A 25,887-nucleotide genomic window follows, 5' to 3' on the forward strand; every position below is an offset into this window, starting at 1 on the left:
CTGCTGCAAGATCTTGTTGAAAATTTAATGCAATACTGGATTGAAATAAATCTTGTGACACTGCAAAGGCGTATCGAAACAATGTCACAGTGAATATGTGCTGCAATCAAAGCTAAAGGCGGTCCAATTAAATATTAAGCCCTATACAGACGGAATTAGTTTCTCATGGGGTGCTGGGGTATTTTTCTCTTTTATGGGGGTCCACTGTGATTTTATTCCCGTCCCGAACGACCATGTATGTTTTTTTCTCAAAAGCCCTCTGAGAAAATTACAGGCTGCATTATCTACTGTTTTTCGCCGAACTCTGTGGTCCTCCAGTAATTTTAGTGCCATCTGGACGCACATCTCTGAGTTTCGTCTCCTTGCGTTTAATAAAACAGCTATTTGTTCAATGCCACGCAATGTAATTACACTTTGGGTGCGTGTTTCCATGGAGATCCACATAAACACAACAGCAAGTGGAAATAGAGGAGCTACTGAACGCGATGTCACGTAACCAAGAAAGCCAAAAAAAAAACCCTCACTGGTTCTCCTGTTTTTTCACTGAGTAAAAGTGTAAAATATCTTTCACAGATGTCCCCCTGAGAAACTAATCCCGTCCGCATAGGGCTAAAGAGTGTGTTATCTTTTTTTTTTTGGCCAGGCAGTGTATTTGGGCATTTTTTTTATTTTTTTTATTTGCACAGATAGAATGTGACATCAAATAATCAAATAAACAAACAAAATAACTGTGCAGGGAAAGTAAAAAAAGCCTTAAAGAGGCTTGTACAAGCTACTTTCCCTCCAAGCAAATTCTAAGAGAAACACAGAAAAAAGAAAAGATTGAGAAAAAACAAACAAACAAACAAAAAAAATAATAATAATAAAATAAAATAGTAAAAAAAACGTAATATGTAATATGTAGTTACTCAATATACATAATTAGAACACAAATACATATTTACTATTTGGATTGGTTATAATGAGAGTAGATACATTTTAAGCTGTTTTTTGAAACTAGTGATGCTATTGCAGATTTTCAAATGAGGTATAAAAGAAGCTGTTTTGATTTAATTGTTTTTGTGACTTCACAACATTTATCACTGTCACATATAGCTGTTTTGTGCCAACTACTCACACTAAAGTCACAAGCAGTGTTTCTGAGTACTTTTTAAACATGATACAAACATTGTTGCCATTCTGAACAGAGCTAACTTGCATATAACTGTCTTAAAGAGACAGTATGTTTAATGGGTATGGATAAAGAGAAGGTGGGGACGTTTAAGTTTGTAAGAGCTGTGGTTAAAGTGCTTGTCTGTGCTGATGTGTGTCTGTGGTGTGGTCTGGTATCTTTTGTTATCTGACTCACCCAGGCATTGTTTCCCACTCATGCATATGTGAATAAGTCAGGATACTGAAACATTACTCTCTCTCTCACACACACACACACACACCATGTGAAAAATTCCTGTGCCATTAGCTGGAGTCCGCTCGTCTCCTGCAGTATGGCCTGAGGGCTCTGAGCCACGCCCGGAGATCAGGAGGAACGTTCTGGAAGATCTGGGCTGACATCCGCTCAATAAAACAATCAGCCACAAGAGGCAGCAGTGACTTAACAGTGATTTCACCACATTAAAGAACTATAGTCTACACTGAGGTTCACTTATTTTGCACTTTTCTTTATCTAATTAAGTTTCAATAGATACATTGAATGAACACGTTACGAAGATGAATGATATCCATCACTTTAAAGTACACTTTGTACATTTTATACAGTTTTCCTTGATGTGAGGCGTAGAGCTTTTGCTGTGTCTGCAGTCTAGTAAAGTTGGATAATTCTTAAATATAAAATTTAAGAATTCTTAAATATATATTTTCTAAATTGTAACCGACAATGGCATGGTGTTGCGTTCGGGCAACAAACCTTTTTTTTTTTTACATAACACAAACATGTCAAAATTAGGAGTTAACATTTTATCTGGGGATGAAGCAATGGAGTTGGAGGGCCAGCAGTAATGTAATATAAACCTTTTTTATCATAAAAAAATGGAAAAATACCCTTAAAGCACACACACACACACACACACACACACACAAATATATATATATATATATATATATATATATATATATATATATATATATATATATATATATATATATATATATATACATATATACATATGCTTGATGCTTGTCTGTTTAAAGCCATATTTGGTTTTAATGTACTTACTAAAGTGCAACATTTTTTTAAATTGCTCTATCAACAAAGACTTTATATGGTTGGTGTGAGGCCTTAGATAACGCCTGCCAGTGAGGTGAGTATGCTGTGCTACACCAATGAGTCCTTGGGCAAGACTCCTAACACTACATTGGCCTGCCTCTCTAATAGGAATAACCTAATAAAGTTATTCTGGATAAGAGCATCAGCTAAATGCCCCCTAAAAAAATTATTTAATATTTGTTCTCCAAAAACAATCATGCTGTAGAGGGTTAAATTATACGTTTTAAAGATGTTGTTTGTTTTATTTAAACTATTAGATTATTCATTTAGCTATTTTCATTCAAATCCAGCTATTCATACTTGTCCAAAAAATTCGTTAGTGGCAATTAAAATATTTTTAGAATACCAAAAAATTTATTTTTGGTAGAACAAGATCACCATGGACAAATCACAAAGTTTGCAACTTTATTTTAACCATGTTATCATTAAACGCCACTTTTTATTATTATTATTGTCCACCCTGTTGTGCAGCTTGCCATGACAAATGCATGCAAGGGATAATATAGTGATTAAGCTGGAACAATATGATTACCTGGCAGTCTGAAGTCTTGTACATTTGAAAAATGCATAGTGTTTTGATAATAAATAAACAATATAAATAATAAGAAATATCACTTTAGAGAAATCCAGTTCATTACCATATTTTGCTAGGTTTGCTAGGTTTTGGATTGTCTAGGCTGGTCTTTGGTGGCTGTCCAGGCAAAAACATATACTATGGTAAGCTAGCTGGCTAGCCAGCTCATGACTTTGGTCATACTGGTCATGCAGGTTAACTAGCATAGTCTAAGTGGTCATAATGGTTGTATAGCTTGGATTAGTTAAACAAAAGCTGTCTTACCCTATGCCAGTCAAAAACTAAGCTGGTCAACCAGCAAAGCAAAGGTTTCTAATAAACTGGCCAGTAACAGGGTCGGTAACTAAACAAAATCCAGCAACACAGTTCGTACCATCTGTCGCTATCTGTGAAGGTTCTTGAATTGGCCTCAAATATAACTTGAACCACAAGCCCCCTGTCCAGAGGGAACACTGCCTGGGCTCCTGAAACTGGTGCAGTGCTCTGAAGTCTCTACACATGCTCAGTAAAAGGCTGCAGCATCATTCCTCTGAGACACTGTGGCCCGGTTGCTGTTCCCATTAAACTGCAAAGAGACTGAATGGTATAGAGCAAGGCAGAGGACTGTACTAACAGACTGTAGTTTAAGGTTAGCAGTTGTCACTGGGTAGGCTTCCATCCACAAATCATGGCTTGACCATGGCTTGGTCATGGCTTGACCAGGCAGACTCTATTGCACACTGTGTAATGGAGTAATTACTACCTCACCTGGTCCTTTTTGCACACTGCAAAATTTGCACACTGTCTTGTTATTTATTATTCTTTGTCTGTATGGTGTTGTATTGTCTGTCTGCACTTTTGTACTGTTGCACTATTGTTCTGTCTACACTGTGTTTATGTGCACCATGGTCCTTGGAGGAACGTTGTTTCGTTTCACTGTGTACTCTGTATATAGCTGAAATGACAATAAAACCACTTTGACTTTGACTTTGATACAAAAAAATTCCAGTTGCCTTCCTTGCAAAAAGGAACTGTTGCTGCTGTTAAGAGTTATTCTTACAATACAAGGATAATATAACTAATAAAGGAAGCTCCTAGCCACTATGTTAGCATAACCTTATACCTAGCTAACCTTATACCTACAGGTCTAAATTGCAGACTATTTGAAATTGTTCAGTAATCTCTAACAGACTAATGTACAGAGCAGACATAAGCATAATAGCATTTGAATATCTTCAAATTGTATCTGTACCCTTGTCTGTTATAGAACAATGGCATTGTTTGTTTTTTTTTAGTACAGCACTTTACACACTATTACATCATAGACCAACTGTGTGTTAATAGCCTGCCATTTTTACTCATAATCAGCTGCTCTCTCTCGCTTTTGTCCACTAAAAGAGGAACAGCTATTCAAATTAGTAATGCAACCTAATAAAAAATGAAATGCTTTAAAATCATTAGTTTTTCCCGGAATAAAAAACCCTGTTTTATGGCACCAACGTAACAAACATCTGTTATCATTTTCCTGCGTGTGTTGAGGTTCACTGGTGTTGAAAAGATGTGGTGGAGTTTTAGATGTCTCAGTTTTTAGCACATGAAAGTTTTCACCCCAGCAGCATTATGAGATAGAAAGCTAAAGTAGTAAAAGAGAAATTAAAATTCAGTAAAAACATGACAATGTTCTTTTAAGAGTTTGCCTTTAGAAATCACTAGATGGAATTGCTGTTTTTTTATTGAGAATCTGTTTTCTGATTTTTATTTCTAAAGCATAGATTCTGACTGACAAATAGTAAACAGCAAACATGAACACAAGTTTTTTTTTTTGTCAGCAACTATATTTAAAGGAAAGAAGGATACCAAAATGAAAAAAAAAGAAAGGAACAGCAGACAATGACTTTTTTTGAATCCACATTTTATTCACGTCCCACCCCAGAATGAATTAACAGTTACGCTTGGTGTTCTGTATGAAAAGACACGACTCTACTGTAGCTAGCCCAAACAGCAACCTCTGTTTACCCTGATTAACTGCCCTTTAGCCTCATGCATTCTAGGCGAGTAACAAAAGACTAAACAAATCCAAAAAAAGGCGCAAGAAGTACATATAAACGAAACCCTCCTAAACAGTAACTGGATAGATAAGCAAGCTCATGTAAAAGTCTTACGGCTCGGCTGAAAAAGACGTATCAAAGTTACAGTATAAGCAAAAAGTCCTCGTTTGCGCTCGTGCTGTACCTCAGAAAAGGTGACGCACATCATGAAGAGAAATGAACTGGAAGAAAAATGGAACAAACGTCATTTTCTGTCCCTTAAAAACGTTCATTTCTCAAGACTGGTGAAGAAGGAACACAATGGCAGTCTAAAGCCCATGCCAGCCCAAATGTCTAAACACACCCCTAAACAAGCTGTCTCGTCTCTCGTTCACTCACTCAATCACTCTCTCACACACACACACACACACACACACATACATACATATGCACACGTACGTTCATGTTGGCTTCTTGGTGTAAACCACAGATCAAACAAGACTTCTCGATGTTTTCATGTAAATATGAAGCACATACAAAACAATATACTAAAAATCACCCTTTCCCTCACTTTTGTGCAGGGCTGCACAATACACTGCTTCTTAATACCTTAACATGATCTTGGCCTTTGCAATACTGACATCACAGGCTGCGATATGCAAATGAGCCCTCTAGCCGACCTCTCTGATTATAAGTTAATGTGAGCATTCCACCCAGTTACAAACATATTAAGAATAAATTTCGGTGACATTACTTTGGTCACAAAAATGTACTAATGTGAATTGTTCATTTGGAGTTTTGCCTGTACTGTGCAGCCCTACTTTTGTGCCAAAGGAACCTCAAGTTCTCCAGACAGACCCCTGCCCAAAATGCACTCAGTCTCACATACACACATGCCCACACATACACTCACACTCTCTTTCAGTCACACTCCAGTACAAATGCACACACACTGATGGCAGAGGCTGGTGAGGAGTAGTAGAGAGCGAGTCTCTCTGGTTGTTGAAGCGCTGACTGGAGTTTGTGGCCTTAGTTTTCTCGACCCTCCTCCGTATCCTCAACGTCCGGTTGATTGTCCGAGGTCCACAGCTGAAGAAAGAAAGAAGAATATTAACTTGCTGTTTTAAAATAGTACTGGTGGAAACATGACTATGCTCCTAAAATTACATATTTAGACTAAATTAAATCCAAAATGTTATAAATGTATTTTTATAAGAACAAACAAAAGAAACATTAACATTAACAAAAATATTTTCTAATTCAGTAGAAATGTTCCTTTTTTTAAATTAACAGACCACAAAACATGAGACATGTAATATATATTTAAAAGAAGATGAATGAAACCATTCTGGTTACAGAGATGAACTTACTGTCAGATTGTCTCTTAGTAACTGCATGATCAGCGTGCTGTCTTTGTATGAATCCTCAGTTAACTGGTCAAGCTCAGCAATCGCATCGTCAAAAGCCTGCATTTAAAAACATAACAATGACATTCAGTCAAAAAAAAAAAAACAAACAAAAAAAAAACCTGTAGCAGAATTGCGGTGTACTTTCATGATCATGCAACCCCAACCAGAACTATAACTAGCAGGAATTTCACAGAGCAGGACTAGACAGACAACTTTATAAGCAGTTATGATGACCTAAAAAGACCTTCCTTACTGCCTTACTGTCACAAATCTTTTACCCAGAGGAACTCACACTGAATTTCTGCTCTCAAAATGGATGTTTGGGAGATATTGGTGTACAGTAGTGGAAGCAACCAAACAAAGTTCAGTGTTCCCTACAAAACGTTACCCCACAGTGGGAAATTAGCACCCACCACTGGACAAATGCGGGTAACTTTATGGAATGGCAGGTACATTTGGACAACCCACCAGCCACAGTGGCAGGTTATCTTTAGGACAGGAGAGAGCCACTGATGCAATAATACTGGCAATAATTGGTTTGTTGGGGCAGCAATATGCCAGAGCTGTCACTAGTCTGCCACAAATGCCATTGGCAGTTCAATAAACAGGTTATATTATATATTAAAATGATCCCAGTCACAGGATTAAATATAAAATGCCAATATAAAAGTTTGCACTTCACCTCAAAATTAAATGAAAATGACTGATGAAATCAGTCAAATCAGATGTGGTCAAATCTTTAGTTTAGAACAGAAGAGGATAAACTTGAAAACAGAAAATGAACCTTGGTAATTAAAACATTATAAGATTGGCATTTACAGAGAGAGAATTTTGTTTGAAGTTCAAATTTAATGTTTGTACGCAATAATAGCCTAAACTCATTATCATAAAAAAAGCAGAATTTTCTTACACCAAATTGTTACTTTAAACCATGGCTGAAGTTTATGCTGATGTTTTCCAGTGTGGTGGAAAGCCATTTCCCTGTTTAATCATTTACTATTGGAGCATAGGACTGCACTGTTTGACGAAATTTGATCAGGTAAAATAAATTCCTGCTGGTATAAGTAGAAACCTGGCTTTAAAAAGTGACACCATTTAGAACTCCTCTCACCTTCTTGGCGAGTTCACAGGCCTGCTCTGGAGAGTTCAGGATTTCATAGAAGAAGACCGAGAAGTTGAGTGCGAGGCCGAGCCGGATGGGGTGGGTAGGCTGCATGTTGTCTTTGCTGATGTCAAATGCAGCCTGGTATGCTTCCTGTGACTTCTGGATGATGTCTACAGGGGAAAAAAATAAAAAAATAAATAAAAATACAAATCTGACCAAAAACAAAAAATGCATAAAGCTGGAGAGCCATTTCTCTAATAGCAGAAGCAATCATGACAAAACAATCACACTGATTTTGGTTTGTCTCATGGACTCAACATAAACCATTCATTTGCAAAGTAAAAGGGGTAATCCTTGTCAGCTTAATTTTGCAGCCACAACAAAACCATATGAAACCTAAGACTGTGACCTTTCAAACGCATACAAAACAAACATGTCTGGACAACGCATTCACTGAAGATACAATGTGGTACATTTCTTCCTGAAAAAGAAGCCACTACAGTAGTATACTGTAGTATATTTAAGCAGACTTTTTTTGTTTGTTAATGGGCTCACCCTACAGGTAAAGAGTGTAATTCACTGCTGCAAAGACAAAGCACATATAAAGATCCACCCTCCTCAGAGCATACATGTTTTACAAACCAAAAGATACAGAACAGACACATCATGCAGTCTGATGTGGCAGAGTAATATTACCAAATTTTACACGAATATGACTGGCGGATGCAGTCCTGATAAATTCATCAAAAAGTTGAGATCCCCGAGTGACAATCATAGAGAAGCCATCACCCATTTCGAAGTCAGTGAGCATCACAACAATTTTATTACATAAAAATGCTACATAATGCTGCTTTAAAGAAAAAAATTGTAAACATCAAACTGTAGCTTAGCGGTTAGAGCACTGATTATTGACAATTGATAACAAGGGTGTAGGTTAAAAACTCAGCTTCATCTTTAATCAAGTCCCTCTGGGGAGCCACAACAGAGTCCATTGTGAGTGTGTGCACTTACTAGTGTGTATGTGTGTTCACCGCATGAATGGCTTAAAGGCAAAGTCAAATTTAATCTGTGTCAAACACAGCACAAATTATTTAATATTTTTAAACCACACTTATTTTCTTGATATTTTAAATTAATCTTGAAATTTGATATTTTCTTAATATTTCTTTTAATCAAAATGAGGCACCCATGCAACCCACCACTGCACCACCTACAGCTGTGTTGCACCTCCACAGTCAACTCTTAAGAGACTGAACATTAGACATCACATAAAACCACAGTTCTTACAAAGACAGTACAGCACTTGACTTATGTTTACATAAGGCTCTTAGTCATATTGTGGGTGCAGCATAGCAGGGCGGAAGTCAGTTAGTTTTAGACTTTTACACTGTGGTCTGTTAACCAGATTTAATTGGTGAACCCCACACTCTTCTCACAGTCTTTCATTCAGTCGTTTACTTTAAATCAGTCAGTAATCGACACTACTATTTGGGTGCAGCCTGTAGGCGGGGCTTATGGCATGTAAAACCATGTGGTGTAGAACAGAATAAAACACTGGTTCTACAGAGGTTTGATGCTACAGGCTCTTTGTTTCTACAATCTGTGAAGGAAAGAACTGAAAAAATAACTGTACCGAGACTCTAGTTGGGTAGTCCTAGGTCAGTTCCAAATGAACTCTCGGCCGGTTCATTTCTTCTGATCAAACTTCTGATTAAACTTTCACCTGTACTCTGTACTTTGATCTGACTAACTTCAGTCTTTCGGTTTGCTTTATATTAAACCTCGTATATATGGTCAGATAATTACTATAGCTATGAATAAATGCCATATTTGCTGCTGTTCACTGTTAATTTCGATTAAATCTACACCAGAAAACAGGACCTTTTTCTTGTATTTACTTTCTTGCTCCCGCACCAGGGCAGCTTTGACCAATGGGCAGAGAGAACATATTCATATGCTTGGCTGACAAAGGGTAACAGTAATAGAAGCAGCCTATTCTATAAGGATAAAGATGGAAATATGGTTGTGTAAAAATGATTTATGACCGTTTCTGGAAAATGAACTAACTTAAACAAGTGAGGAATAAACTCAAAATACAGCTAGAAGTTCACTATTAGAACTAAAGAGTGGAACTTGTTTCTGCTCTCTGCAAAATGGGGAACTAGCATCCCCTCCTTTTTACCAAGACCATGTGACACGGAAGGATGTTTACATCACTTGTGTCACAAATCTTCCTTCACACATCTATGCTACAGGAGGCCATTTGAAGTTCTTACTCTGAGTAACTGCAGCCTAAATGACAAATTATATCATAACCAGCATTTTACTGATTTCACATGAAAACTAAATAAAAAAGAATAACGCAAAGCTTAGTGTCAAAGTCAAAATGTCAAAATAAACGGCCCAATGAAAGTTCAGAACTGAAACTACAACAAACAATGCAATAGATGAATAAACTGCAATTACATTTTTTTGGTAATAAAGAAAGATCTTAGCTAGTCTTTAAAAACATTATGAAGAAAATATAACAAAGAAAACAGTGGCAACGGTGAAGAAATTAATTTACTGGTCACCACTTTTCTTTTAAGGTGTTACCCTGGAATCACATTAGCAGGTGACAAGTTGTTTGTGTTTTCCAAAGTTTGGCTCTTTTGGTATGTGAGGCTAGGAAGTGACTTGTGTCGCATGTTACTCCGGCGGCTGCTAGTGTGAACACACAATTAGAATACTGGCGCCAGGACTGGAGCAGTTACCTATTTAGCTGAACTTTCTACTCTCCATGCACACACCTAATATAAACAAACATTGCTCGTTAATTAGTATTTTGTAACAGTAGGCAGAAGAAAAGCAGCAGGAGTCTGATTGGAACTCCCTGTTCTACTAGTGAAGAAACTAAAGTGACACTTTCCCTTTCATTCATTGGCTCATGGGCGTGGGAGCACAAGCTAAGGCCTGTTACAGTTCTCTGATTCAGCTAGCAGGAAACTATGACACATGTCAGCGCGAGTGGGGGTGGGGGTGGGGTATCCATGTGTAATTGGCTAGCTGTACAGGGCAGAGGAACCATGCTGAACACTGTTTTAACAGAAGGTGAATTTCTGCCCCGACATGTGTCTGCTGCAGCTGCTGATCCAGCGCATTGAGTGCAGGTGTGTGCAGAGGTAACTCAAGGTGCAGTTATTCCAGTACTCTGGTAATCACTGGTCTGGTATTCACTGCATAAAAAGGTATAAAAAGGTGTGAAGTTGGCCTTGGCCATAGAGCGACAATTTGATGTGCCAATGTTATAATTAAGTCTGAAAAGTAAGGATGCTCTATACCATTTTTTTTTGCCGAAATGGAGAAAAATTAAATATTCGTCCAAAGTAGGAAAACCATTTTTAAAGAAAAAGCAATTACAAAGCTATTATTTATTTTTTCTGAGCTGAATTACATGCAGATACTTGACCACTGTCTTGGCATTTGATATGATATGTAGCATGTCTGTTGGTTTTCTGATCTTGAGTTGTAAAAAGCTCAGACTTAGAACCAAACCTAAGATTTTAAGTAAAATAATTTAGTTTGGCTAAATTTAGGGGAATCCATTCTAAAAAGTGAACCCATATTTGAGGTGGATGGGCTTCAACAGAAGAAGACCAATGTTGGATTCAATTAATGTCAGTCAAGAACAGAAAGCTGAGGCCACAGTGCACAGGATGACCAAATCTGGACAGTTTAAGATTGGAAAAATGTAGAGTGGCCTGATGCTTCTTAATTTCTGCTGAGGTTCCCAGATGGTAGGCAGAGAATTTGGCACAATCAGCACAGATATCAGTAGTCCAGGTTGGTGAGAGCGGGTAACATTTGCTTAGCAGTCCCTGTGCTGTCAATACTATCAATCATTGCTTGAATGCCTCAGCTTATCATGACCATCATCACTCTAATGGCTACTTGCAGCACAATAATGCACCATGTCATAAAGCAACAGTCACCCCAAACTGGTTTCATGAACTTCACACTGAGCTTAGTGTTCTTCACTGGCCTTCCTAGTCATAGAACTGAATCCAATAAAGCACTTTTGGTGCTGTGGAAGAATGGAAGCCATAGTGCCCTAAAAAAACTGCAGGACTTTCGTGATCTCAAAGGAATGTGTTCAAGATGTAGTGGAATCCAAGATGCTGAGCTGCAGTTCTGTGGGTTTTGGAAAGCAAAGTGAGGACCTAGCCAGCATCAGTACAATGTTCCTAACAAACTGTTAGTTAGGAGTATGTACAGATTACATTTGGCAACATGCTGATAAAGAGAGCAACACTGACACTGTGTGTGTGTTATGAAACACCAAACCTGCCCACAGGGCTTCAACCAGCTCAATGCTGAATCATCCTCATCCTGTACAATCGCTTCATCCGGCAGCAGAACAAGAACTGGCCAGAGCACATATTCCGTCAATATCACTTCATTAGCACAGCTCAAAAATGCTAAAATAAAATTGATCTTTTCAGGTTCTGTCCTCGAATGTTTTCTGTCCTAACTACCAAGTCTGAGGCTGTAACTCTATCTTAGTTTGCCTAAATTAAGAATGTGTTACTAATATTCACCCTAATGAGAGACATCCTAAAGATAACACACTTCAGTTTATATCCCAGTACCTACATTTAGAGAGTTATTAACATTCACCCTAATGAGAGTTTATATTCAAACAATTAGCAAATAGGTGCTAACTGCATGCCTCAATGATCACTCATCCATGTGTAGTTGTTCAGGAAGCTCTAACACTGACTGGAGTAGGTTTCTCTTATAAACATGGACTGAAGTACGGACAAAATTCAGACTTCAAGACCAGCTCTACTCTGCAGAACAACTGCATACTGTGAGAACTATGCTAATTGGCCTCATTATTCTATATTCATTGTCTTATCCTAATAGCTCCAGTACTAAAACAGGAGAAGCACCACACAACTTGGGTAAACTATGTTAAGAGTTTTGTATAAGAGTATGTAAGAAATTAAAATATTAACGTTAGGGATGTCCCCGATTTGGTCATGTGATCGGAAACTGGGGCCAATTACATATTTTTCAAAGAAACGGAATTGGGTGGAAAACATCCAAATCACTAATTTATTAAAAATGTAATTTTACGTTGTTACTCCACAAGTTCAATACACAGTGAGAATGCTCATGCTCAGAAAATAAAATATATTAATGCAATCTATGGAGCTACACTATGATATATTTCCTCTGTTAAAGCTCTGTTAAACAATATTCTTAAAAAGCATCAATATTATAATACAGTAAAAAAAGTCTAGTATAAATTTATTTGTTACAAAAACAAAGGATGATTATTTGAATGAAAATCATATGGCTATTTAGTACTTTTTTACGACTTATTTTGTGATATTATTGATACCATTGTTTAATAATAATTCTAAAGGTATTTTAAAAAAAACCTTAAGGGACAATTTGGATGCGTTTTTTTTTACTGCACTGCTAAAATATCCAATCAAATAACTAGGGAGCAAAAAAGTGATCAGGACATCCCTAAATTACATAATAGCTTTGAGGAAAATATCAAAAGAGACTCACTGGTTTTTTCATCTCCTGTAGCAACCTCCGCCAGGTAACGGTAGTAGTCTCCCTTCATCTTCAGGTAGAACACCTGGCTCTCTGCTGGAGACGTGCTGCGGATCAGGAACTTATCCAGGAGATTCTGCAGGTAGAAGGAAGCAAACGTTGTTTTTAAATACATGGTTCAAGTCTAAAGCATGATGACCTCAACAGATAGCACATGGTTATAAATGGGTATCGGTAGTCATGAATGGGTTACAGATGGGTAAAGGCCAGAATTATCATAAGGCATATAAATATATAGATATAAATATCGGCAGGTAAGCAGGATACAGGTAGGCAGGAGTGGATATCGAAATGGTGGCCGAGTCTTGCAGTAATTTGTTCATGCTAGCTTACATAAGTACAGAACAGAGCAAAATAAAAGCTAGGATAAAAAAATCTGTACCAGACACAGACATTGTATAATTTATAGTTATCCATGGCAGCTGCAAAAAGAACCAAAGCACTCTGATTAGGCTATCAGATCAAGTTGTTGCTGTGTGAAAAGTACTATAAAAACCTTCACATAGATCTGCACCATCTTTCTGCAATAAACGCACACAGAGAGGCTTCACAGCCTCCAGCTGGTGCCAGAGCTTCTGCATGGGTTGACCTTCTGACCTTGTGGGCTTTATTTGCATGCTTATGTAAGAGAGACAGTTTTATCAGTGTTGTATTGAAGATTAAATAAAAAACACACAAACAACATACAAGGCATTTGTATTTCCAGGCATTTGGAAACACGGTTTCAGCTCATAGTATAGATACTGACGAAAAACAAATATCTCACGAAACATTCAAACATGGATTTGCACAACTGTCTAAGTGTTGGCCCAATCAACATGAGATCGCAGACATAACTCACTCATCCATGATCCCTAAGAGCATAACTGGCCTAGCTGCGTCTGGGCAGGTAAATGGCCTTCCCTGTATCCATACTAGCCAGGTGTCTAGTGCAGGTATCTCTTAACTGGCTAGACAAAATTAGCAGATAGATAGTATTCTCCTTCAAATTTCATGTTGCCCTTTGCTTTTAAAATTTCATGTTGCGTTTTGCTTTAAAATATTTTTTTTTCTCTACTACAGTTTAGCCCTATCCATACATAATGAGAGAAGATATTATGTAGGAGATAAAGTATCGTATATCATTCTTACACACATATGAACAGAAACATTTTAAAGGGTAAACTTGTTAAAATAATAATAATTATATATTTGTCAAAGTTGACCAACAACGCAGCCAAGTTTAAAGTTATCTGCAACAGTCTTTACAGTCTTATGCAACATTTTGAGCAATCCTTTTATGTGTATGGTTGGTGGTGTAAGTGCAAACAAGTGCTTTTCTGCAGACACACTTCGGCACATGTTAATACCAATACTCTTAATTTACTGGACACTACATATTGGTAATATTAAAATATAAAATGGGACATGGATAAAGATAATGGCACATTTGATATTAAGAAAAGTGTATAATACATCGTATTTAAGTTCTACAACAAAACTAAACCAAAAAAAAAAAAATTGACCACAAATACTGGAATTTGCACATGGAATTTGCAGGTTTTCATTAAGGGGATGGTCTTTAAAATCCTGGGTTCCTCCATTAGGGAGGAGAGAGAAAAAAAAAAGACACTGAAACGGACTTCCAATAAACTAGTCATGTAATTTGAACAGATGTGTAGAAACTTGCATATGAATTTAGCAGTTGGTTCTGTAATTCAGTTCTCTGCAAGAGAGCCTGAAAGTGTTTGTTTTAAGAGGCTTTCATGTAGAGATGTTTTTCACTTTCCTCCATTTCAACATGCAGGATGGATTGTCATCATGAATACAGACACTGAAGCTGTTTGGATGCGGAAAGAAGAACATCCATGCCAACGCCTGCCAACATCACCATTACCTTATTACAGGCAACATTAAACACTGAATTCTTCCACAAGCAGTCTAAATAGCAAAGCAGGGAAGTGGCAGGAATGTTACATGCGTGAGGCATTTATATGCAAGCTCTTATTAAGCTCCCTTTAGGCTGTGAGCCAAGTGAAACAGCACAGTAGCAGCCTCCCAGACTGACTGCCTCATAACTCCATCTGCACTGTCTGCATGCCTCTACAGTAGAGTTTTGACATACATCAAATAATGAGGAATAACTTGAACAAATATTTGTGTGTTCGGGCTTTTACAGAATCATGCACTCCTTCCCCACACCAAAGGGCCATTACAATTTTTGCCTATTGTTTCATTGTTCAGGAAGTGTAATTTGAGGGGGAGGTGACAGGAAATAGTATCATGTCCCATGACTTTTGCCATGTTGCATGGAAGCAAAAGAACAGCAGGATGTGTGTGTGGGGCCTCCTGAACTGAATATGAATGTGATTTCTGACAAAGACACTTGTGTGAAAGAGATTAAGCCAGTCACCGCCAATTAAAATAATGACTGCCCACTGCACTGTCCACTGTGGGTGGTAATGCAGTCTAAGATATATTTGTGCTACATGTGACCTTTACACCTTAGGTCTAAGTGTTTTCAACATACTCTCACTACATATATTGGGAGTGTAGCAAAAGGGTGTTGAGGAGTGCCTTAAAACGACTAACAGGAGGTCAGAGGAAGCACAGGCGAGGCTTGTCTAGACTAGGACATGTTTTTCCAGAAACCTAATATACATATTGATGAGCTCACTAAAAACAATTATGTGTGCTTACTGTGTTCTACAAATCTCACAGATTTTTAGAATTAGTGAAAAAAAAAAGAAAGAGACTGATTCATTGCTTCATTGTTTGACTGTGTGACGTTTTCATTAACTATGTTTAACTGATTTCTTGGCTGTTAAAATGTGGCACCGCTGTACATTGTGTTTTTTTCTGTCAGGATAGAATATTTGCAGAATTGCCTAAATCCAAACATATTTGTACACACACACACACACACATACATATACATATACATATATATATATATATATATATATATATTTCTTTTTTTCTGCTTTGTACATATTTAATACTGGGCCAAACTCACCAGCACGTCTTTGCAAATGGACTGTAGCTCTGCCTCAATTTTCTCACGATACTCTTTAGCCATCTGCTGCTTGTCGCTGCCCTCTGTCTTCTGCTCGATGCTAGAGATGACCCTCCAGGATGACCGACGGGCGCCCACCACGTTCTTGTAGGCAACAGAGAGCAGGTTCCTCTCCTCGTCTGTCAGCTCCTCTCCCAGCTCCGTCACAGCCTTCATAGAGGCGGCCATGTCATCGTAGCGCTCAGCCTGCTCTGCAAGCTTGGCCTTCTGCACGTGCTGACTCTTATCCATCACTGCTCAGTTCCTAAACAAGAACCATAAAGAGTGAGGAGAGTGCATCTCAGAACAATCTGATCAATGTACATTCATGAGAACATACTGTACATCAGTGACAATTATAATAATGTTTCTAATGGAGATATACCACCTTTTTCCAACATCAGTATCAATCAATTCCACGTTATCCCCAGTCTCCAGCATTTATACCCACCCTTCCACAGTCTTCCCCTTTTCTACCCATCCATCCTAACATACCTTTTCATACTCCAGCCATCCACACTTCCACCCAGACCTATCTCTACTCCTACAGTAATCACCACTTCCACCTTTTTTATATCCAGCCACTTCCAATCCTGCCTATTCACACATAGTAACCCCAATTTATACTGCTGCCCAGCCTTCTTACTTATTCATACCCAGTCACCACCATCAAAACACAGCTAATCACAGGTTTTACAGTCCTTTTTATTCATACCCAGCCATCCCTATTTCTACCTATACATATCCATCAAACCACAGTCACTCCACCACTCCTACCAAGGCTGCACGATATTGGGAATCACTTTAGATCAATATTCTAACGTGCTGATAATAACAATTCAGGCTGTGTACCCAAATAAACAGTATTACACACATGAAATCTGCCTCTGTCAATAGTCATTAGAAATTACAATAGTGTGGATTTTCCTTTTGTGTAAAGAATCATAAATGTTGGTTGATTTAATGTCTCACGCAGCACAGCACATCCTGCGATGACTTTAGCACATGTTCACTCTGCTATGAAGACACTGAAATGATGTAAAGGCATCCCAGCCCTGCTTATTCATACCAGCCATGCCTATTCCTACCAAGCTCATCTGCCACTCCCACTCCAACTTGTTCATACCCATCCATCTCCACTTACACACAGTAATCCTCACTTCAACCCAGCCTTCCCAGTGCCTCCCCATGCCTACCAGGCCTTCCCCACACCTTCCCACTTCTGCCCAGCCTTCTCCACACCTCCCTATACTCTGCCAGCCTTATCCATACGTCCCCACTCCAACCCAGCATTCTCCACACTACTCCCCACTCCTAATTTGCCTGTTCCACAATTCCCCACTCCAACCCAGCCCTTTCTACTCCTCCCCAGTCCCACCCAGCTTTCTCCACATCTCCCCGGGCCTACCCAGCCTACTCCACACCTCCCCGGGCCTACCCAGCTTTCTCCACACCTCCCCACATTTACCCAGCTTTCTCCACACTACTCCCCACTCCTAATTTGCCTGTTCCACAATTCCCCACTCCAACCCAGCCCTTTCTACTCCTCCCCAGTCCCACCCAGCTTTTTCCCCATCTCCCAAGTCCCAGCCAGCTTTCTCCACACCTCCCCACATTTACCCAGCTTTCTCCACACCTCCCCGGGCCTACTCAGCCTACTCCACAACTCCCCGGGCCTACCCAGCCTACTCCACAACTCCCCGGGCCTCCCCACTTCTCCTCAGCCTTCTCCACACCTCCAAAGTCCTACCCAGCTTTCTCCACACCTCCCCACTCCTCTCGAGCCTTCTCCACAATTCCCCACTCCAACCCAGCCCTTTCTACTCCTCCCCAGTCCCACCCAGCTTTTTCCCCATCTCCCAAGTCCCAGCCAGCTTTCTCCACACCTCCCCACATTTACCCAGCTTTCTCCACACCTCCCCGGGCCTACTCAGCCTACTCCACAACTCCCCGGGCCTACCCAGCCTACTCCACAACTCCCCGGGCCTCCCCACTTCTCCTCAGCCTTCTCCACACCTCCAAAGTCCTACCCAGCTTTCTCCACACCTCCCCACTCCTCTCGAGCCTTCTCCACAATTCCCCACTCCAACCCAGCCCTTTCTACTCCTCCCCAGTCCCACCCAGCTTTTTCCCCATCTCCCAAGTCCCAGCCAGCTTTCTCCACACCTCCCCACATTTACCCAGCTTTCTCCACACCTCCCCGGGCCTACCCAGCCTACTCCACAACTCCCCGGGCCTACCCAGCCTACTCCACAACTCCCCGGGCCTACCCAGCCTACTCCACAACTCCCCGGGCCTCCCCACTTCTCCTCAGCCTACTCCACAACTCCCCGGGCCTCCCCACTTCTCCTCAGCCTTCTCCACAGGTCCAAAGTCCTACCCAGCTTTCTCCACACCTCCCCACTCCTCTCGAGCCTTCTCCACACCTCCTCACTCCTCCCCAGCCTTCTCCACACCTCCCCACATTTACCCAGCTTTCTCCACACCTTCCCGGGCCTACCCAGCCTACTCCACAACTCCCCGGGCCTACCCAGCCTACTCCACAACTCCCCGGGCCTACCCAGCTTTCTCCACACCTCCCCACTCCTCTCGAGCCTTCTCCACACCTCCTCACTCCTCCCCACTTCTCCTCAGCCTTCTCCACACCTCCAAAGTCCTACCCAGCTTTCTCCACACCTCCCCACATTTACCCAGCTTTCTCCACACTACTCCCCACTCCTAACTTGCCAGTTCCACAATTCCCCACTCCAACCCAGCCCTTTCTACTCCTCCCCAGTCCCACCCAGCTTTTTCCACATCTCCCAAGTCCTACCCAGCTTTCTCCATACCTCCCCACATTTACCCAGCTTTCTCCACACTACTCCCCACTCCTAATTTGCCTGTTCCACAATTCCCCACTCCTCCCCAGCCCTTTTTACTCCTCCCCAGTCCCACTCAGCCTTCTCCACACCTCCCCAGGCCCACCCAGCCATCTCCACACCTCCCCAGGCCCACCCAGCCATCTCCACACCTCCCCACGCCTACCCAGCCATCTCCACACCTCCCCACGCCTACCCAGCCATCTCCACACCTCCCCACGCCTACCCAGCCATCTCCACACCTCCCCACGCCTACCCAGCCATCTCCACACCTCCCCACTCCTACCCAGCCATCTCCACACCTCCCCACTCCTACCCAGCCATCTCCACACCTCCCCACTCCTACCCAGCCATCTCCACACCTCCCCACTCCTACCCAGCCATCTCCACACCTCCCCACTCCTACCCAGCCATCTCCACACCTCCCCACTCCTACCCAGCCATCTCCACACCTCCCCACTCCTACCCAGCCATCTCCACACCTCCCCACTCCTACCCAGCCATCTCCACACCTCCCCACTCCTACCCAGCCATCTCCACACCTCCCCACTCCTACCCAGCCATCTCCACACCTCCCCACTCCTACCCAGCCATCTCCACACCTCCCCACTCCTACCCAGCCATCTCCACACCTCCCCACTCCTACCCAGCCATCTCCACACCTCCCCACTCCTACCCAGCCATCTCCACACCTCCCCACTCCTACCCAGCCATCTCCACACCTCCCCACTCCTACCCAGCCATCTCCACACCTCCCCACTCCTACCCAGCCATCTCCACACCTCCCCACTCCTACCCAGCCATCTCCACACCTCCCCACTCCTACCCAGCCATCTCCACACCTCCCCACTCCTACCCAGCCATCTCCACACCTCCCCACTCCTACCCAGCCATCTCCACACCTCCCCACTCCTACCCAGCCATCTCCACACCTCCCCACTCCTACCCAGCCATCTCCACACCTCCCCACTCCTACCCAGCCATCTCCACACCTCCCCACTCCTACCCAGCCATCTCCACACCTCCCCACTCCTACCCAGCCATCTCCACACCTCCCCACTCCTACCCAGCCATCTCCACACCTCCCCACTCCTACCCAGCCATCTCCACACCTCCCCACTCCTACCCAGCCATCTCCACACCTCCCCACTCCTACCCAGCCATCTCCACACCTCCCCACTCCTACCCAGCCATCTCCACACCTCCCCACTCCTACCCAGCCATCTCCACACCTCCCCACTCCTACCCAGCCATCTCCACACCTCCCCACTCCTACCCAGCCATCTCCACACCTCCCCACTCCTACCCAGCCATCTCCACACCTCCCCACTCCTACCCAGCCATCTCCACACCTCCCCACTCCTACCCAGCCATCTCCACACCTCCCCACTCCTACCCAGCCATCTCCACACCTCCCCACTCCTACCCAGCCATCTCCACACCTCCCCAGCCATCTCCACACCTCCCCACTCCTACCCAGCCATCTCCACACCTCCCCACTCCTACCCAGCCATCTCCACACCTCCCCACTCCTACCCAGCCATCTCCACACCTCCCCACTCCTACCCAGCCATCTCCACACCTCCCCACTCCTACCCAGCCATCTCCACACCTCCCCACTCCTACCCAGCCATCTCCACACCTCCCCACTCCTACCCAGCCTTCACCACGCTTCCCAACTCCAACCTAGCCATTTCAAAGTCCTACCTGGCCACCCCCATTTTTATTCAGCTTTTCTACCTAGTCATCCCCACTGTTACCCACCCATGCCCAAACACACCCATCCATTTGCTGACTGTTTAAGGATGACCAAATTGGTGCTGAATAAGAGTAAACTTAGAGTAAATCTGCCAGTGCTACAGAAGCTTTATACAAACATAGGCGCACACAGCCCAATATTTATAAGGGACGAAACATTTATATTCTTAGGGCTCCTTATTAAAAAAAAAAACATTTTGCACCATGTGAATGATACACAAAGAATAGATTCTGTAATTTCATGAACTTTTGAAAGAAAATAATAAATTCAGATCTGAAATCCAAGTTTCCTGTTTCCTGTAGAGGGCTTCTCTAGTTTTTTTTTTTTTTTTTTTTTTTACACATTACGTCATTTGAACAGGGGATTGCATTCAACTATAGACGCTGTCTCTTCTGAGGAAACAATACTATTAGTCTACAAAATTACTCCTTTAACTTTAACCTAAAAATAAAATAAATAAGGCTAATCCGTTTACATATATACAGACTCGTTAGGACCAGTGTTTTTAAAAACAGAGCTGCCTTTAAATGACATTTCCCCTTTAAATAAAAGATTTCACTAGAGAAAACGCTTCACATGTCGCTCAGACTGCAGGCTGAAGTGTGCGCGGTGTGGAATCTGTAGAAGTGAGCGGGTGCGCCACGCCCAGCAGGGTCTACCTGCTGCAACAGGAGAGCCAAACCTGAGGGCAGGGCTGATCCGGGAAACTCAGACATATTATGCAAAACCGTGCTCAACGTGCCCCAAATGAAAGTGTGCTGTGGGCAAATCCCAACCAGTATCTCTCTCCCTCTCTCTCCCGGCTCAGCTCACACCTTCCCCCTTCCTGCCTTTACAACACGTAGCAGCTATAACTATAGTAATACTAACTACTAAAGGCTTCTTGTAGAAATCTTACAATATAGCTTACAATATAGGATACCACATGACTATTATAGCGTTAGCCAGTTATTTTATATGCCAGAGTGGTTCTTCAGGTTATAGTAGCAGTATCTATACAGAATTATACAGTAAGCCATTACGATCATTAGAAATATACAAAAAATAATGTAGCTATATTCTAATCTATTCCATTAACTACAAACATAATAAGAAAAAGGAATAAAATATTTAAAACCCATTCAATATTTTTTTCTCCAACCAGCTCACTGACAAAGACAGAGAGAGAACAATGTCCACCCTGCAGTCAGATCTGATCAGTGAGATACCACACCGCCCCCTCCTCCTCCTCCTCCTCAATCATCATGCTGAACTAAGACAAAACACTTATCTCCTCTTATAGCTGTATCTGATTATCCAGCTACAACTCGAAAGCCACTCACTCACTCACTCGTTCACTCACACGTCTCCTCTCCGATGCTTATTTGCACTTTAATCTGCCTGACGCACAGAAACACACCCAGCACACCCAGTGAGCAGGAGCGCGAGAAAGAGAGACCACAAAGCACAGCACTAAAACACCTCCACCCTCACGTTTCTGCTCCTCTTTTTCAGACAAGTTGTTCGACTGAGATAGCTAACCTAGCTAACCCCAGCTGCTCCTCCATACATAAAACCCTAAACATTAAAAACCCAAAGCGTCTCACCAGACTGAAGTTAGATTCATATCTGACGGTTCCTGTTCCACCTTAAACGCTGCAGCTGTTACATTCATTTAAGGTGGAACAAGGGGAAAGAGCGGAAAAGAAGCCAACTTCAGCCTCCTTCCTCCCCGGCGCATCCCTGACATGCGCTACAAAACAGCTCATTTCAAGAGACAGAAAAACAACCAAACTGACCCGAGAAAGGCAAAGGCGAAGCCGAAAGACGTCCTTATTCCGAAGGCAGAGCGGAAGACGAGACGAAATCGCTCAACAGTTTGCCGACCTCGTAACCAGGGCGTGTATCCGTGCAGCCTTCCCTGCTTCCCAGCTGACAGTCACCAAGAGCTCATCGGTGCACGGGGTTTCCCGCTCACTTTCCACTGCGGGCAGCAGGGGCTACAGTGGGAGGGCGTTGCTCTCTTTCCCGCCCGTTTTCGGACTAGCATCGCCTCCCGCACTCCGATTGGCTAGCTGTTCTCAACCACAATCAGTCAGCCAATGGCGATGCACTCTAATATAATACGGTAAAATCCCATTCAATCATAAGACGCAGAAATACTACTAGCATCTTAAACAGCCAATCAGCGAGTGGTTGACGAAGGGTGCCGGAAAACCGGTGCGGAGAGAAACCTGTTACGAGTCCTGACGTCAAACGCTGCCAAGGCAACCGTGCTACGGATTGGCTGGAGGAATTAACCGACCGTTTTAAAAGTCCCGAGTTTCAGGGCGTCCTGAGTTTAAAACCGATTTTTATAATCAATATTACGATAATCTGTTTTATTTTTACATAACAGACTTCTGACTATTAGTAGGATACTAAAAGCTGTTCAAAAATACTGCTCACCTTTGTTAGAAGTTTAAAGGTAAGAATGAATTATGCCAGTTTTTGAAGCATAAAATCACACAAATGACAATTGAAGGACATGGGCTTTTTAAACAAACTAAAAACTAAATCCAAAATGTCTCTACTAAAAGCAAAGTGAATTTACATTAACAACATTTCTTTACCTAAATTGTGCCCTGTTTTTTGGTCGTGAAAAAACAGCCTTAAACCATCTTTATTTAACATTGCCCAATAGACATTGGTTAATGTTGAAAATTTTGCACGTTGAATTAATGTTCATTTAAATATTTTAAATGCTTCAAGCTCTGAATCTACTCTCACAATGGTTTTACGTTAAAGGTGCTTCCCATAAATAACATAACCCTTCTGGAAATGTAATATATGTACATATATGAGATTGACATAAGTTAAATATATGGCCATATAAAGTAAAACATTATTTGTCGTTTATGTGCAGCATGGAAACACCACTACTGATATAGGGTCATATATGTTATATATTGCATTTCCGTATGGACATTAATGTTTATTCTTAAAATTTTATACAAACCATACATATAAATCCTTAATGTTGAATCAACTGAAAATCAATGTACACAAATAAATCAGCTTTGAGATCAGAGATCAACGCTGTTAATCAAGGCATTGATGATGGGGAAACAAATGCTTCCAACCATGTGGTCAGAAGTCTGTGCAGGAAGGAAAGAGTGGGTTTCTGAGGAAGAGGCTGAAAGGTGATTCAGTCCAGCTGACACGGTAGCAGCCTGCATGTGTGTGAGGATGTTGTGTGGACTGAAAACAGCCTAAAAACTGAGCAATCCTTCCTTCCAGTCTCACAAACCTCCTGACCAGCCAAAAGGTCACATCCTTTATAGGCCACACTGATATGAATGGAGATCCTGCTCCAAGAGGAAGTGTCTCAGAGAGGCCTCTATTATTACATACAATATCAACACATTAAAAACTATTCTACAGTGAATTATTCTGGCCAGAGTAAATATTATGTTGTTTTTTTCAGTTGTTAAGTAGTAAACACAGCTGTTAAGCAAACAAAAACTAAGTACAGTTAATGTGCTAATAGTTTAGGCATCTTACATAATCACAACTTATTACTACCCCCTTTATCTACAGTATATCCCAGTCATCTTTTTTTAACATTTTCAGTATTTTTACAGATGGCTAAACACCACCATGAAGAAAGACATATTCACCTTTTGTCAGAAAGGACTTTCTTCGGCCACCGTATATCTTTTTATTAAATGCTATTTCTGTTTGTTTCTCCAAATAGACCTTTTTCTCATTTTGATAAAGGGGTCTTTTTTATCAGCATTTATTCAGAATCAGAATCAGAATCACTTTATTTCGCCAAGTATGTTACATATACAAGGAATTTGTCTTGGTGAGAGCAACACGTGTATGACACATAACAAATACAGAGACTATAGACAAACATCACACTACAAAAGAATGAACAATAAACAATAAATAGAATAAGAATAGAGTTAAAAGTTCTACAGAAATAAAGAGCACTGAAGAGTGATAGGAGCTAAGAGCTAAATAAAATAAAATAAAATCTGTACTGTACACATATGAATATATTATTAGAACCGAATGTTTCTGAGGTAGGTTTATCTTAAATATTGCTTAGGAAGTTACAGAGGAACATCTGTATAGCTGTGCAAATAAGCAAAGTGCAAGTGAGCAGATTGTAAATCCAGTCAGTTGTGAATACAGTTCAGTGAGTGAGATGTTTGGAGACTCAGATGTGTCCACTGTGGTTAAGGAGTGCTACAGCTCTGGGAAAGAAGCTGTTTGCGTGTCGTGTTGTGCTGGTTTTGATTGTTCGAAGCCTTCTACCAGAGGGGAGAGTCTGGAAGATGTGATATCCAGGATGTGAGGGGGCAGTCATGATTTTGCCAGCACGCTTCCTCATCCTGCTGGTGTAGATTTCCTGAAGTGTTGGCAGGTTACATCCAATGATCCTATTCCAAAACTCATCTGGCTCATTTATTCTATCTATGGTCTTTCTGCAGATTTTGACATACAGGAGTTTGATTTGTCTGTCTATTATCGCACAGTTCGCATTAAAGGAGAAATCTGGTGTGACATGGACTTGGGGTGAAGTGAAACATGATAACGAGTATGATCTTTTGCTGAATAGCCCACCTCCATTTACCATAAGCATTCCAAAATACAGCGCTTTTAACTGATGCTCCCAACAGACTTAAAATGCTTGCAATAGGGGCATAGTGTTCCTATGCAAAGACATTACTATTTTTACACTATAAATAAGCTCAAAATAGTGCCACACTTCATTGGTAGAATTCACAAGAAGAATACACAAAAAAGTTTGTGCTAGGGCTGTCAATGTTAAAGTGTTAACGCACGCTGTTAATTTGAAATCAGTAACCCGTTACTATTTTTTTTTAACGCAAGTTAATTAAGGCACCAAGTTTGACCCCTACTTCCACTGTAATCTGCCCCATCCCCGCCCAACACACTGATCTGTTGTCTGTCTGAATGACTGAACGGCGTGCTCTGAACTTTCAGCTCAGACCCGGTCAGAGAGCTTTGTTTCTCTCTCTTTCTCTCTCTCACTTCCTCTCTCACATGCATGCACTCAAACACACATATACATATGCTTTCCTGCCCTGCTCCTTATCGCTGAGATTTTTATCCCCGCCATTAATACAGTTCGAATTCAGAAATCCTCACAACCAAGCTGAGACATTTACAGTCCAATTCATCACGCATTCTTTATTCCAGCACCCTACATTGATTTTTTTCCCCTCTAAAAACATACAAGTATATACTATTATTTTATTCGACACCACTAATATAC

The 25,887-nt window shown here is 41.4% G+C and overlaps 1 protein-coding gene across 1 annotated transcript; it reads right to left on the minus strand.

Annotated features, from left to right (window-relative positions):
- Positions 1–4,847: 4,847 nt before the first annotated feature.
- Positions 4,848–22,556, minus strand: ywhaz (tyrosine 3-monooxygenase/tryptophan 5-monooxygenase activation protein, zeta polypeptide). Its single transcript, XM_007230818.3, has 6 exons — positions 22,397–22,556; positions 15,963–16,266; positions 12,920–13,043; positions 7,364–7,527; positions 6,214–6,309; positions 4,848–5,932 (listed from the first exon to the last, which is right to left on the minus strand). Exons 2-6 carry the CDS (start codon positions 16,251–16,253, stop codon positions 5,873–5,875), a joined length of 735 nt encoding a protein of 244 aa, XP_007230880.1. The 5' UTR covers positions 16,254–16,266; positions 22,397–22,556; the 3' UTR covers positions 4,848–5,872.
- Between the last annotated feature and the right edge of the window lie 3,331 nt (positions 22,557–25,887).

Source organism: Astyanax mexicanus, chromosome 3 (assembly GCF_023375975.1).
Source record: "Astyanax mexicanus isolate ESR-SI-001 chromosome 3, AstMex3_surface, whole genome shotgun sequence".
Lineage (NCBI taxonomy): Eukaryota > Metazoa > Chordata > Actinopteri > Characiformes > Acestrorhamphidae > Astyanax > Astyanax mexicanus.

Coding starts and splice junctions, on each gene's coding strand:
- ywhaz (XM_007230818.3), bottom strand. CDS start 16,253: ATGGATAAGAGTCAGCACGTGCAGAAGGCCAAGCTTGCAGAGCAGGCT. Junction 7,528..12,919: donor TACAGGAGATGAAAAAACCA/GTGAGTCTCTTT, acceptor TTTCCCCTGTAG/ACATCATCCAGAAGTCACAG. Junction 5,933..6,213: donor TACTAAGAGACAATCTGACA/GTAAGTTCATCT, acceptor TTCTTTCTTCAG/CTGTGGACCTCGGACAATCA.